This window comes from Lacerta agilis, chromosome 11 (genome assembly GCF_009819535.1).
Source record: "Lacerta agilis isolate rLacAgi1 chromosome 11, rLacAgi1.pri, whole genome shotgun sequence".
Taxonomy (NCBI): Eukaryota; Metazoa; Chordata; class Lepidosauria; order Squamata; family Lacertidae; genus Lacerta; species Lacerta agilis.
Genome location: NC_046322.1, coordinates 10582179 through 10597768, shown reverse-complemented (window position 1 = coordinate 10597768; position 15590 = coordinate 10582179). Strand labels below are relative to the sequence as shown.

General features: G+C 45.8%; 1 protein-coding gene across 1 annotated transcript in view; it reads left to right on the top strand.

Annotated features, from left to right (window-relative positions):
- The first annotated feature begins 11603 nt into the window (after positions 1 to 11603).
- Positions 11604 to 15590, top strand: part of MYO5B (myosin VB) — a 253344-nt gene continuing 249357 nt past the window's right edge. The window contains exon 1 of the mRNA XM_033164355.1: positions 11604 to 11655. Within this exon, the coding sequence (XP_033020246.1) occupies positions 11614 to 11655 (42 nt within the window). The 5' untranslated portion in view covers positions 11604 to 11613. The remainder of the gene's footprint in view (positions 11656 to 15590) is intronic.

The window sequence follows — 15590 nt, the reverse complement described above, 5'->3', positions numbered from 1 at the left end:
CCACCTGAGAGGTGCCAGAACTGAGTTCTGGTGAGTTCTGGCTGGAAAAAAAGCCCTGGTTAGGATTAATAATAATAAAGCTGTTTGGGATTAATAACAATAAAGCTAAACGAAAATGTTCAGCTTTAGCTGACTATTAAAGGAGAGGGGGGAATTCCTCGATCAGTCCCTTCCACCATAAATGCAGCCACCACGTATCTTTAATCTGATCATCGCGGTGCTGAATGTTGAGCTGGCAATCACCAAACGGTTCCTCACTCCTGTTGACTTGGCCTGATTGTTAAGTTGCTGGAGATTGATCCAAGCAGCAGAAGACAAAAGACCGGCTCAACAGGTCCATTCTTTGCTGCCTCTGAGCAATGAATCAACAAGAAAATGCTTCACATAACTCACCGAGAAGTTGTTCCGAAAATGCTCTGGGAAATTTGAGAGCTCTTTGCTTATTGACCCACCAAAGACCTTTCAAAATCATAACACAGAAGCGTTACGCTCAACCGTTCAGCACTTGTCATCTCACAGTGGCCAGTGCTCCTTTGAACACCTGCGCCAGGTGATTGGTGCAGGTTGTCGCAGATGATGATTCAGTGGAAAGAGCTGAAGAGTTTACTCAAGGTGAACCTGGACCACTATAGCTTATTTGTTCGTTGCTTACTCAATCAGGAAGAAGTATAGGAGACCTGAACTAACAGCTAGTTGCTCTAGCCTAGGACTAGGGAGCAGGTTAATGGGAAATGCTTCAGGCCCTGGACCCCAGACTTTTTAAGTTATAGCACAGCAGGAAGAATTGCTTTGCCATTGTAAAAAGAAAAAAGTGGGACCTTTTATGCACTCTATAGTTTTTGGAAATGGCTCTATTCTGCTTCCGGTTAAAATTGCAGAGAATCTGAAGGCTATGAATTGTGATTTAGTGCCAATATCTAGAGTGCTAGACTTTTTTTCTGGGTTGGGGGAGAGGGGAGTTGGCCATCATGGTCGAACACATCAGCCCTCTGTACAATCTTGAGCACTTTTATTGGATGCTGCTGCTGTTTAAGTCCAGTTGCTTGCAACTTACTTTAAATATCTCTGTAGTCTGCTTTTCCTTAAAGGGCAGGGGGGATGGATGGATGTTGTCAAAATAATCTTGATGGCATCACAAGTATGAAAATGTGGTTAAAAGAGAACTAAAAGCAAAAGACAAAACGGTAGCAGCAAAGGCAGTTAACTGGTTATTGCCAAAAGCCTTCTGAAAAACTCTGGCCTTTTGTCGCCTGGCACCAAATGTGCAATGATGGACGCAGCTAGGAGGCTCCCGATGACAGGTTTAGTATATAGTCGACATTATACGCATCTCTTTGTGCTCAATCCGGGGCGGGGCGATCTGTTGGCCAAAGATGCTATTAAGAGCCTTCACTTGGGCTTGCTTTTGTCCATCCAGTGAACCTCTTCTTTATGACCGGGTGGTGCTGTGGTCTCAACCACTGAGCCTCTTGGGCATGCTGATTGTAAGGTTGCCGGTTCGAATCCCCGCGACGGAGTGAGCTCCCGTTGCCCTGTCCCAGCTCCTGCCAACCTAGCAGTTCGAAAGCACGTCGGTGCAAGTAGATAAATAGGTACCGCTGCAGCGGGAAGGTAAACGCCGTTTCCATGCGCTCTGGTTTCCGTCACGGTGTCCCGTTGCACCAGAAGCGGTTTAGTCCTGCTGGCCACATGACCCAGAAAGCTGTCTGTGGACAAATGCTGGCTCCCTCGGCCTGAAAGCGAAAGGAGCGCCGCAACCCCATAGTTGCCTTTGACTGGACTTAACTGTCCAGGGGTCCTTTACTTTTTTTTTTACCTTCTTTATTCAACAATTAAACAGATGGCCTTGCCTTCTTCTGCTGAGCATTGGAGGGTATGATATTAGGAAGCCGTGCTCCATCTGTCAGTAAAGGTTTTGCCTGCTTGAATCTCTGGTTTGTTTACATGATCATCAAAGGTATTTGAAATACTAGCATTGTTAATTGCTTCTTTGGTTAAGCCTCAAGGCAAGGAAACATTCGCTCTGTGATAGCTTTCAAAAGCATCAAAAGGTACCTCTGTCTAAGATAGGCAGGCGTATCCCAGGAAAGTGGTTTTACTAGTGGGGAGGTGGGGGGGGGGAGAATTGAGTATGTGAGGAATGTAAATACATTAAACTCACGTCTGCTTCTGTTTCCCAGGACATACACTGAAGCTGCAAGAGCTTTGGGCCTCACATATTAGGGCCGGTCCCCTTGTTGTACGACATGGTTATGTGCCCAGAGCAGTAAACTGGGAAGAAATAATAGGCACGAAGAGAAATTGGGTTTGCATTTTAATGCAAGCCTACCCAAGATGCGCTTCCCAAAACAATATGCGAACTGAAACACAGTGACCTTTCAAAATTTGTGCTTCTCTGGATTTTGCAGTGCAGTTGTCCAACCAAAGAATGTGTACAAAAATATGATTTTTTGGGAACCGTGTGTGATGAACCATACCGTTTGGGGCAGCCCAAACCAGCCCAAGGTTGGTAGAAGCGCTTTCTCCAGAATAAATTTGGAGCTCTTCTCCAGATGTTTCTGCCTGGAGAGATTAAGAGGATTTCTGTTGAAGAGAGGGCTTGTGACATTTTCTTGTACCCTTTTTATTGAAGTCTCTCTCCAAGGGAGATCTTCCTGGTGCCTTCACTGCAGAGCCGTCTCATCCATTGGGGCTGGTGGCGCGGCGCGCCAGGGCGCAATGGCCTGGAGGGCGCCTCCGTCCTCCAGCCCCGCTGGCAGCGCCTGCCGGCAGCGCCCTCTGACTCCCGGCAAGGGAGCTGGCCGGCCACGCCACGCCCTCTGGCTGCCCAGCAGAGCACAGGAGCACAGCTCTGCGCGCCCTTCCAGCGCTTCCGGGACGGGAGGCGAGGGCGGCCGGCTCGCGCTCCCGCGCGCAGCCGGGTGGCGCGGCGCAGCCGGGCAGCTCGCGCTCTGCGCGCAGCCGGCCGCCCACCCGATGGGGCACAAGCTGCCCAGCCGCGCCGCCCGGCTGCGCCGCGCCATCCGGATGCTCGTGGGAGCGCGAGCCGGCCGCCCTCGCCTCCCGTCCCGGAAGCGCTGGAAGGGTGCGCAGAGCCCCGCGCCGCTCCAGCGCCATGCCCCTCATCCCCCGCTCGCCCACCCCCCTCCCAAGGGGCGGCAAGCGCGGGAGGGAGGCGGCGGAGAGGCGGCATGGCGGGGGCGCCGGAGGGATAGCCGCGCCAGGGCGGCAGATCCCCTTAAGACGGCTCTGCTTCACTGTTACCTTTCAGGCACCGGGTCAGGTCAAAGGGTTTCCTTAGTGAGTTGGGCTTTTAGTGTATGACTTGATTTATTTATACAGAAAGTTATACCCTGTTTTTCCTCTCCGGTGGAGCCACTGGAAAGAAACAAAATATATAAAGATCAAAACTGTAATCCCATTAGTAAAACCAGAACCAAAAATAACCCAAGACTAAAAGCATTGACATTGTTTAATACTGCTTCTTATAGAGTCTTTAAAAAAAACACATTTATATTTGTATATACAGTGTGACTTTGATTTTTGAGTTGTTTTTTTAGGGTGTGTGTGTGTGTTATTGGATAAATTGCCATGGATGCCAACCACATACTTTAAAAATATCTCTGCGTTTAGTTTCCCAAATGGTGCACGTCGGCAACTTGGTTCCAGATATTGCACAAGAAGTTTAAAGCGCCGTTTGTTGTATGCCGGTTAGGTTAGGTTAGCAAGAAATTGCCAGAAAGTGAAAAAAACAAGTTCGTTCCTTTTTTATTGCACGGTTTTTATTGTTGGCAAATCTACGACTTCCTTCCGGGTAGCTTGGTGATTGCTGAGAGACGTTTTCCTTTGCCGAACCTTTGTGACAAGAGAGGGTTGTCGTAACGAATACAGCGCCATTCTCTGGAACATTGGTTTGCATAGTACAAAAAAAATATTCATGGTGCTTCTAAGCTGCTGGAAACGAGGGCAGCGACGAGCGCAAAAGAGTTAGGAACATAGGAAGTCATACCAGAGGTGCATTTAGCAATGTATCCTCTGCACTGACCGACAGCATCTCTCCAGCATTTCAGACAGGACTCTCTCTCTCTCTCTCTCTCTCTCTCTCTCCCATCCCTATCTGGAGATCCCTGGAAATTGAGCTTGGGACCTGTTCTGCGAGCAAAGCAGATGCTCAGCCCCTGAGCTCTACCCAAAATTTCCTGGTGTTGCTGTTTGTAAAGGGGAGACCATTGGCCGGTGAGTGTTAACTGGTACAAGCTGAACTCCGGAGGGAGCCGCAGAGGCAGGATGGTGTTCAGGGATTCCTGGGCAATGCGGTGAAGCCTTGCTGGAAGGACACCAGAGGGCAGACTCACCTTGCCAGTTTCCCCATTTAGAGGCCAGCGTTCAAGGGATGTGTGGGAGGGCCAAGCAGGTGAGGAATCCCTACCATCCCGAAGAGGCAGGTGTGAGAAGCATTTCTGGAAGGCAGGTTAGCCTAGGCTGCTTGGCACTCGTACTGCCAGGAGGACAAGAGTTGGAGAACGGTCTGTGTCAGGAGGTTCTTGGGAGGGCTGGCGTATGAGTGACCCCTGAAAGAAGGCTGGGAGAAGCAAGGTTGTTTGTTGTTGTTTTTTAAATCTCTTTTGCTCTCCTTCCCCAATCAAGGAAGAAAAACCTCTGCCATAGGCAGCACTGTGCCTAAAAACATACTTGGAAATTGTGTTGGCCTTGCCTCCCGTAGTTATGTGCGTGGGAAGGCATGTTGTTGTTGGGTTTCACTAGCCTTGGTCAAACTCCTGCCCTCAACTCCAAGTCCCATCAGCCCCAGCTGTAGTCCAGAACACCTGGAGGGTGCCAGGTTGGCCAAGGCTGGTGTAGGCCTCACAATAATCCCATAATTATGTGTGTAGAAGAGCATGTTGCTACCAGGTTACACCAAGGAATACTAAGCCACGTGGTGGTTGTTGACTAAATGTGTTTGTTCTACAAGTTCTCTCTCTAATCTCCTCTCTGCTCTTGCGGCATGATAACTAGGAATATCTGTCTAGATTGAAGAAATCGCTTAAGTCTTTTGGGCCTGTGCTTTTCCTGCACCCCACTCCCTGGTAAATAGATTCAAGCTTTGAGTCCATTAGACTTGATGCTCTCTTGTTCGCTGATAACATATTCCCTCCCATTTTCCCCCTGGGAAAGGCGTTAAAACAGCTATCATAGGATAAGCAAACCTCGGCTATTGATTTTTTTTGCTTTGGCTCGTGTGTCAAATAAGTGCATCTGGGGTAGGAATGATCCTGCCAGGAGCAGGGACCGACTCAGCTCTTCCCCAAGCCCCTTGCAATGTTTACAAAAAGCATTAGTGAGGTCATCTCAGATGGATGGAGCTTTCGCTTTTCTAAAGAAATGCTGTGGCCTGTAAATAGCTCAAGCCAAGTCAGCCTAAAGGTAAAGGGACCCCTGACCGTTAGGTCCAGTCGCGGACGACTCTGGGGTTGCAGTGCTCATCTCGCTTTACTGGCCGAGGGAGCCGGCGTACAGCTTCCGGGTCATGTGGTCAGCATGACTAAGCCACTTTGGGTGAACCAGAGCAGCGCACGGAAATGCCATTTACCTTCCTGCTGGAGCTTTACCTATTTATCTACTTGCACTTTGATGTGTTTTCGAACTGCTAGGTAGGCAGGAGCTGAGACCGAGCGACGGAAGCTCACCCCGTTGCGGGGATTCGAACCGCCGACCTTCTGATCGGCAAGCCCTAGGCTCAGTGGTTTAGACCACAGCGCCACCCCCAAGTCAGCCTAGGTGTGATCAAATACCTTATCTATGTATTTTTTTTTTATAAGAATTTATTGGCATTTTTCTATAACAACATATACCCACACCCACACCTACAATTAAACAAATGCAAAACAAATAAAACAAATACAGACAATGTCAAGTTTTCTTATTGCATCTTTCTAAAAGAAAAAAAAAAATTTCTATTTCCATATCTTGACCATTGACTTCCCCTGCCTTTTCACCTTCGAATTTATATCCTTAATCTATTTTATAACCATTTCTCCTGAAAAAAGAAAAAAGAAATTAAATTCAATTGTATAGTTACATTCAATTATATCTTCAACATTTTACTAAGAATGCATCATCATAATAATACCTCGTCATAATTCTTCTTCATTTATTCTTATCGATTTCTTATCTTAATCTACATCTTAACCTTACTCCTCTTAATCCTTAAACTTAATCCACTTAAATTCACTTTACTTATACTCCACCTCACAGATCTTCGCAAATCATTCACCTCAAATCTAACTCTTCTATCCTTAAGATTGCTGCTAATAACATAAAAACTTGAAATATCTCCTTTCATGTTCAAATAAAAAATATAACAAGATATTGTTGACAGTATTCACCCTCCGATTTCAATTTACCATATCAGGCTACTTTAAGTTTTACTTAATGCTTCACCCCACACCCCCTCTGTCCATTATTCTTCTCCTGGTGGCATCAGCACTGAACTTCCATGTAACTTCCCTCTCCAAACGTCCACAGATCCAGGCACAGTCCAAACCTCTCCTTGCCACGAGTTCAGAGGTGTCCATCTCATCATCTCTCAGCTTCTTCGGTTCTTTGTAACATTCCTTTTCTTCTTGTAAATACCTTAATTCTCTGTCCCTGGCCCCCGAGCTCACACCTCGGGGACTGGATATAAGAAATCTTGACGTCGCCTTGGGGCTGCCACCCCCCAAAAAGCGAATTTCTTCTCCGAAGTAGCTCACTCATTTCTCTCCATCTTTCCATCCACCCTCTCAACTCCTTGGCAAGGCTTTCTTCCAAAGTGTCAAAAGTTTTAAAAGCCTCCTCTGTGGGCAATTGGTTCCATTTCAGACCCCCACACAAGACTTTGACTTTTCTACAAAGCAGTTCCACCTTCAAGGCAGTGAGTCTCTGTTCATCCGTTAGTCCAGAGTTCAATACCAGTTCAAGGACGAAACCCAGCATACTGGCAGAGGGGGAGGAAGTGGGTGTCATATTTCTACTCCCCTCTTTGTTCGTCGCCATTTTCCTGGGCTGGAGCGCAAATACCGCAACTTTAAATGGAGATATTTCCCTCTAGTTAGCTTCCCGAAAAAAGAGTTTGCCAGTCTCATGTGTCAATTTTAAATACATTTTAGCCAGTTCTGTAGCAGTAATCACTCAAATTGGTTAGATTCTTACGCTCGAAGGGAGGGAGGCAGGCTGCCTTTCTCCTTCCCCCCGGATCGTTCCAAAAGCACGATTTCTAAACAGATTCTTTACTCACGACCACCGGGTTCCTTTAGCTCCATTCTTCAAAGGTAGAACTTAGACGCTCACCGCGGGCTTTGTCGCCGCATTTGCATCCCGGTTGGGGCATGTCCCCGAAGCCCGGCTCCGTTGTCCCTTCACCCCCACTCCCCCTTTACAGGGGGAGCGAGGGAAGGGTTCGGAGCCTCCGCGGGCGCTGCCGGGGAGCCCAGGGTGCGGGACGCTCTTCCCGCACCCCAACCGGAGCCCCGCTTTGCGGTAGCGGGGCTCCTGACCCCCGGGATGGACAGGGCGCTTCGGACCCGAAGCAGCCCTCGACCACCCGGCGATTGCGTCGCCGCCGGACAAATACCTTATCTATGTAAACCAGAGTTGGACGTAACAAGTAAATCATGGTTGTGTGAACAAACAAATCCTGGGAGGTTCTCTCCATTTTTTATATGCATTATACCACCTCTCTACTTTACATTCCTGAACTACATTGAAGTCCCAAACTTTGGTTTTCTGACTTGATTGCGGAAGTATACCAACAACTTTCTAATTCCTGTAAGTGGTTTTTTTTTTTGGGGGGGGGGGCGGCTAGCTACTTATTGATACTGCTGTAAGATGTGCCATTTCAGTTTCTGTATTTCCTATATTTCAGGTCTTATAACACACCCTAGACATCTGCTTGTTTGTGTGTCTTCTGAACAGAAGCTTTATTGGGTTAAAACGTTTGCATGGCTGGCTTCTATAAGTGTACCCCAAAAGTTAGTCTGTTGCATTTTGGGGTGCCAGGGGCATAGCGTGGGGCGTGCCGGAGGAGGCAGATTTTTGAGGGGACACGAAGCAGGCATGATATTTGAACTTCTCAACTTAATTTGCATTTTATTAATAGTAAGTGGTCATCCATCTTTGCAAAAATCTTTCAAATAATACATTTGTTTTCTTTCCAAACAGCTAGTTTTGAAAATCGGGTAGAACTGCAGTGGAATAATGGTCGAGAGGCCTGGGACTAGAACCTTTGCCCATTTGTAAATTGTAATTGTGAACGGATTTGTAAGCCAGTGTAGAGAGTGGAATTTATTTGTTGTTGTTTTAAAATTGTTTTAAAATGTATTCGTTTTACAGGGACATCCATCTGTTTCCAAAATCTCTGATGCACAGTTCTTCCATGTCCTAAAGCAATGGTTCTCAGCATTCTTTGCAAATGTGGACCACTCAGAAACAGCTGGGGAACTCAACAGACCACATAATAGATTGATTTTTAAATTCTACGTGTCAAACACATAATAAATACCTCATACTTAATAACAACTTTTTACTTCAGGGCTGTCATAAAGTCCAAAAGCAGCACCATATCATGAAAGTCATAGGCCCCTGCCCAGGCTTCTGGGAAGCAGCTCCATGGATAGATTTTTAAAGAAAAAATTGTAGACTGCACTTGTGCAATATTATGAAGATTATGGGCCTTGGACCAGAGGCCTGTTAGCCTGTTGGATAATTCTAGCCCTAGTGAAGATAGCATATATCTCTATAGATACTTCCTGACAGTAAGAGCTGTTCGACAGTGGAATTTGCTGCCAAGGAGTGTGGTGGAGTCTCCTTCTTTGGAGGTCTTTAAGCAGAGGCTTGACAGCCATCTGTCAGGCATGCTTTGATGGTGTTTCCTGCTTGGCAGGGGGTTGGACTGGATGGCCCTTGTGGTCTCTTCCAACTCTATGATTCTATGATTCTATGATTCCATAGTCGGGGGACAGGGGGACGGGACTTCAGTCTGGTACAAGGCCAATTAAGAATACATTTTTTGACTGTTTTGCAACCTTTCCACGGACCACCTGAATGTGGAGTTCATACACCACTTGTTATAAATCACTGATCTCAAGGGATGACATGGCAAATGGTTCCATAAAGGTAAAGGTAAAGGGACCCCTGACCATTAGGTCCAGTCACAGACGACTCTGGGGTTGTGGTGCTCATCTCGCTTTACTGGCTGAGGGAGCCAGCATACAGCTTCCGGGTCATGTGGCCAGCATGACTAAGCCGCTTCTGGTGAACCAGAGCAGTTCAGGGAAATGCCGTTTTACCTTCCCGCCAGAGTGGTACCTATTTATCTACTTGCACTTTGATGTGCTTTCGAACTGCTAGGTTGGCAGGAGCAGGGACCGAGCAACGGGAGCTCACCCTGTCACGGGGATTCGAACCACCGACCTTCCGATCGGCAAGGCCTAGGCTCTGTGGTTTAGACCACAGCGCCACCAGCGTCCCACTCATGGTTCCATAGAATGTGTATAATTGCAACCTTTTCAAAACCCATTTGCAGAACTGGAATATAAATATTGAAATACTAAATAGAAAACCCCAACTACTAACTTAAAAAAAAAAAACCTCAGCAACATCCGTGCTGCTGTGATGCACACTCCAGAAACTACTTGTGACAGGAGTTGAAAATAAGATGTAGAAAGCATTCCCAGTACATGCGTAGAATGCATTACCGCCATGTGTGACATGAACGAAATACACTGCGACAGAAGTGAGAGGCGGCACAGGCACTATGGGACTCGAGGGATTTGCTGCATTGCTTCTGTCTTGAATTACAGCTAAGGATTTCCTCCTGTCAGGAAAGTGACAGCTGTAAATAAATAAATCCTGCCTTGTGTACAAGAGGAGAGTATAGAGGAGGAAACTCCCCTTGGTTGTGCTGGTTCAAATGTTGCAGGGACATTGGAAGCTGGTGTGTAAGGAGTCAGATGGCTGGTCTGCCTGGTACCCTGTTGTCTGCAGTCACTTGCAGTGCTTTCCCAAGCTTTCAGGCAAGGGTGCAGGGTGAATAAAAATTGATGTGTGTTTTTAAAAAAAATAATAAAAAAATTCAGATTTTTAAAATTTACCGGTAAATCAGATTTAAAAAAAAATTGAATCAGATTTTTTTATTTAAATTGGTTTTAAAAAATGAAATTCTTTTGGAGGAAAAATCTTTCTAAAGATAGTTTCCTATTTAAGTTACATTTTAGGCCAAAGGCTATTTATCAGGAAATAAGGATTTTTCATGTGTGCTAAAACTCAGTTTTTTTTTGTTTTTTTTTAAAGTTTAACCACATCAGTTAACAAACATGGATATACATATGCTATAATGTTATTGCTTTAGTTAAACAAATTGTTTAAATTGTTATTAAGGAAATGGTTGATTTTTCTCCTTCCAATAAAGTACAGCAGAAAAGTTGTCCAAATATAAAAAAGTTAACTCATTAAACATCACAATAATTTCATAATTATCTGTCTATGTTTACATTTGGACAACTTTTCTGCTGTACTTTATTGGAAGGAGAAAAATAATCATTTCCTGAATAACAATTTAGACATTTTATTTAATATTACAGCATATGTATCCATGTTTGTTAACTGGTGTGGTTAAACTTTTTTTAAAAAAACTTTGAGTTTTGGCACACATGAAAAACTTAAAACTAATCTTTATTTTCTGATGAATAGGCCTTTGGACTATAATGTAACTTAAATAGAAAACTATCTTTAGAAAGATTTTTTTTCCCTTCAAAAGCATTTTATTTTAAAAATGCAATTTAAATTAAAAAGTCTGATTTAAATTTTTAAAATCTGATTTTTTTTTAATTTAAAAAAATCATTGATTTTTATCCACCCTGGGCCAAAGAGGATCTCTTCAGGCTGGGGTGTGTGTGTGTTATCCTTCACCAGCCAGAGGTTTATTGAGGCTGCTCAGAAGAAGCAAGGGGAGCCTTCTGAGCCTCAGCCTGAGCTACTAAATTAAGGCCTCCCCCTGTGCCTCTGTTTCCCCGTGAACCGGATCAGTAGGGGGGCTTGCTCAGCTGAGTCATAGCTTTCCCCTGTTAGCTGGGAGGCTGAAGTGCGTCAGCAAAGCCCTGCCGCACCTCTGGCTCGCGAGGAGACCCTCTCCGGAGCCTGGCAAAGTCTCTCCCCCCCCACTTCCATTTAGAAAAGGCAGTGGCCATAAAAGTGTTGACATAGACTTTCTGGATATTAATTTGAAGAGATAATACTAATATTGGGAATGGCTGCAGCTCGGAGCGCCTGCTTTGTCAGCGGAAAGTCCTGGGTTCATTCCCAAGCCATCTCCAGATGGTTACTGGAGAGAGCCCTGCCTGAAATAAGCTGGAGTGTTCCTGCCAGTCAGTGTAAACATTATGGAGCTGGCTGGACCAATGGTCTGCCTCAGTAGAAGGCAGCCTCCTGTGCTCTACAGGGAAACCTATTGGCTGTGTGGGTGGGGTGGAGCTCACTCAGCCAAGAGCCACCTCTCTCCAAGGAAGGAGGTGCTGAGTATAAATGGCGTGGTCAGTCTGGAAAGATGCATCGGCAGCGCTGACCAAGAGTGACAGCATGCATAAAATCTTCAGGCGGCTGCGGAAAGGAGTCAAGAAGGTAGGCAAAGTTCTCATGGAAAATACATTTCCTGTTCTGCTTGGCCTCTTCCTAGGATATGATTATTTCTGAGTAGGCGTTCAGCACTTGCTTCTAATCATGGGAGGAAAATTTCCCAAGGCTGGTGTCGGCTTTTGAAGAGCTGTCCTCAAAAGACACATTAGCTAAAGCAAGATTGAACTTTAATCTTGGGAAATGCAGTGGTCTCTGTGAACCTCTCGCTGGGTTTTTTTGTGTGTGAAGTGAGGCTGTAGAAGTGTAATCTAAGGACTTTTCGCTGACTTGTATTATTTAATGAACTGCTTTCTGTGCGCCTCCCAGCACCATGGGTATACTGGCAACCATCCACGAGCTGGAAAAAGCAGCTCTAATTTGTCTGTGTTGTGTGCATCATTAAAGCAAATTATGTTAACAGAGCTGCCGCCAGGTTGTTGGGAATGGTCACTTCCTGTACCACTGGATAATATTTCCTTCCGAGTAAGAAGTTCAAACCCACGATTTAGCACCTTGAAATCCTGCATTGGATTTAAATGTGGGAAATAATTATCCTCTTTGGGGTGAAGTTATATTTTGAAACTGTAGTTGCCTTCAGGATGTCCTCGAACATCATGAGGGATAGAAACTTGTGTTCTTTTCTTAGTGAAAGCTGAGAGTCTCAACAGGGTTCAGCGGTATAAGACCCTGCAACTTGTTGTTTTTATTGCTGTTTTGTGGTGGCCTAATAAAAAGTTATGGGATGCGGGTGGCGCTGTGGGTTAAACTACTGAGCCTAGGGCTTGCTGATCAGAAGGTTGACGGTATGAATCCCTGTGACGGGGTGAGCTCCCGTTGCTCGGTCCCAACTCCTGCCCACCTAACAGTTCGAAAGCACGTCAAAGTGCAAGTAGATAAATAGGTACCTCTCCGATGGGAAGGTAAACGGCGTTTCCATGTGCTGCTTTGGTTCACCAGAAGCGGCTTAGTCATGCTGGCCACATGACCCGGAAGCTGTATGCCGGTTCCCTCGGCCAATAAAGTGAGATGAGCGCCGCAACTCCAGAGTCGGACACAACTGGACCTAATGGTCAGGGGTCCCTTTGCCTTTAATAAAAAATTGGCAGCTGCAGGGGCAAAGGAGAAGATGGGAGTTGTTTGTGGAAATATAGGGAAGGGCCATAGCTCTTGCCTCAAACCCTGGAGAACCACTGCCGGTCTGAATTGACAGTATTGAGGTAGTTGAACCAGTGGTCTGACTTGTTATAAGGCAGCTTCCTGTGTTTCTGTGCCTTGGGCCTAGGCAAAGCCAAGATTTGTGCTATGGACATTATTTGGGTTTTTGGCCCTTCCTCCTTTCACCAATCCATCTTGAAATGGGTAGGGAGCTCTTTGCTCTGTCCTGGAGCTGGAGGCAAAGTCAGATGGTAGCATTGGTGTCCAGTTGTTCAAGCTCCATCTTTTCCCTGGGAGAAGCTGCACCAGAAGTCTTTGTTCTGGGATCAGACCAAAGGTTCAGCGTTACGTCCAGCCCACAAGCAGGATATCAGCACTCTCTTGCTCCTCATCTCCAACAGCTGGCATTCAACAATGGAGGTAGAACATAGCCATCCAACTTAGTAGACATGGATGGCCTTATTATCCTCCACGAATTTGTCTAACTGCTTTTCAAAGCCACCAGAATTGATCCCTTACATTTTGTGGTAGGAAATTCCATAACTTACCTCTGTGTGTGAGAGAGGAAATGCTTGCTGTTTCCTGTCCTGAATCGCCCAACGTTCAGTTTCATTCAATGGCCCCTGATGATGACCAGCTTCCTAGTTATTCTACTGAGGAAATGCTTCTAAGTGGATTACTTAAACTCTCTGCCCAAGCAGTTTTCTCTTTTTTTGCCACCTCCACGTTTCCACCTGAAACTCTTTCTCCCAAGTTGTCCCCTGCCCCTGGTGAGCTGTCATGGCTTCCCCCAAAGAATCCTGGGAACTGTAGTTTGTTAAGGACGAAGAGAGTTATTAGGAAACTCCTCTTCCCCTCACAGAACTACAGTTCTCAAGAGTTCTCCGGAAATAGGGATTGATGATTAAGCCACTCTTCTCTGTGAGGGGGAATAGGGGTCTCGTAACAGGTCTCGGGACCCTTAACAAATGACACCTCCCATTATTCTTTGGGGGGAAGCCGTGGCTGTTTAAAGTGGTATGATACTGCTTTAAAAGTACAGTGGTGCCTCGCAAGACGAAATTAATTCGTTCCGCGAGTCGTTTCGTCTTGCGAAAAATTCGTCTTGTGAAGCACGACCATAGGAATGCATAGGAATTGAATTCCCATAGGAATTTTTGTCTTGCGAAGCACGACCATAGAAAAATTTGTCTTGCGAGTCACCTAAAAATCACAAAACCCTTTCGTCTAGCGAGTTTTTCATTGTGCGAGGCATTCGTCTTGCGAGGTACCACTGTATCTTACAGATAGAGCTTGACAATGGGGGGAAGCAAGATAAAGGAACAAAATGTGTGAGGATGCAGTTAAGAGACTGACTGTGTTTCTCCTTGGCTCAGCTAGATGATGCAAAACATTTCTATTTAGGCAATTTTTAATCTGGCGAAAATAGGATTCATCACTGCATCCCCTCTCTCTTTCTCTTTATTTCTCTTCGGAGAAATACTGTAGAATCCTTTGCAAAGCAAAAGGTTCATTCAGTCCAAACCAAGAAGTTCATGTATAACCAGTCTGGCAGCCTGCTTGTTGCTTCTCTGCTTCTTGTGAGTGCCACCCGCCACTTTGCTTAGTCACAGCTTTTGAACAGGCGCAAGTAGGTCAGGTGGAGGTAGGCAGCCTTGGGAAGCGTGGATAGTATTTCCAGACCAGTGCTGTGCGGAATCAAAGCACGACACTCCCTCTTGTTTTACTATGATTTGGTATGGAGTGCTTCGGCTTTGACAGTTTGGTAGCATGTGGAACTTGCTGCAATTCCCACCCCCAGCTTGAACATTCTTGCCTGAACCTCTTAGAACCATAGAGTTGGAAGGAACGTTGAGGGTCATCTTATCCAACCCCTTGCAACACAGGTATATGGAGCTGTCCCATACGAGGATCGAACCTACAACCTTGGCATTATCAGCACCACGTTCTAACCCACTGAGCTATCCAGCTTAATACCCTCTTGCTCAACGACACAACTATGGAATGCTCTTCAAAGTGAGGCCAACCCATGGCCGACTTTTAACGCATTTTCACACCAGGTTAAACCTTCCTCTTTCCCCGGGCAGATGGCTTCACCTTAGCTTGGTCCATATGCAACTTGACGTTTCTACTGTTCTGTTCTGTTGTTGGTTTTTTTAATTAAATATTTTCTTGATTTACAAAAGTGTGTGCAATGTGTCTCTCGTATTTTTTCCATGTAACATTTTTACAAATCAGTTTTGGTTGTTGAGACATTAGGGAGAGAAGGGGGAAAGAGGTGGGTGGGATGGGTGAGGTGGGGTGACGATGTTTCTATTTTCCTTAATATATGTAGAGTTTGGTGTCAGCGTTGTTTGTGTAGGTTCTCTGTTGTTCGCTTGTGCTTCTTTGGTGGTGAGAGAGGTCGGGATTGGCGTAGGGTGTGATTGTTCATTTGTGGTTGGCTGTGCTGATCTTTGGTTTCCTGTGTGAGTGGGGTGTGTGTGTGTTTTTGATCAGGTTAGCCATATTGATTTGTATGCTGTCGGGAGATTTTTGTCATTGTCTTGTTGGGCTGTGTGTGTGATGAAGGGGAACCATACCGGGGTGCAGGTGTCTTGTTCTGTTTGTCCCCATGTCAGTTTCAGGTTACTGGTTAGTTTTTCTAGTAGGGCTGTTTCCCATACTACTTGGTACCATTGGTCCATGTTTACTCCTGACAGGTCTTTCCAGTGTCTGGTTATAATGTTTCTGGCTGCTGAGAGTAGATGGGTTATGAGTTCTTTGTGTTGTAAGTGGGCATTATT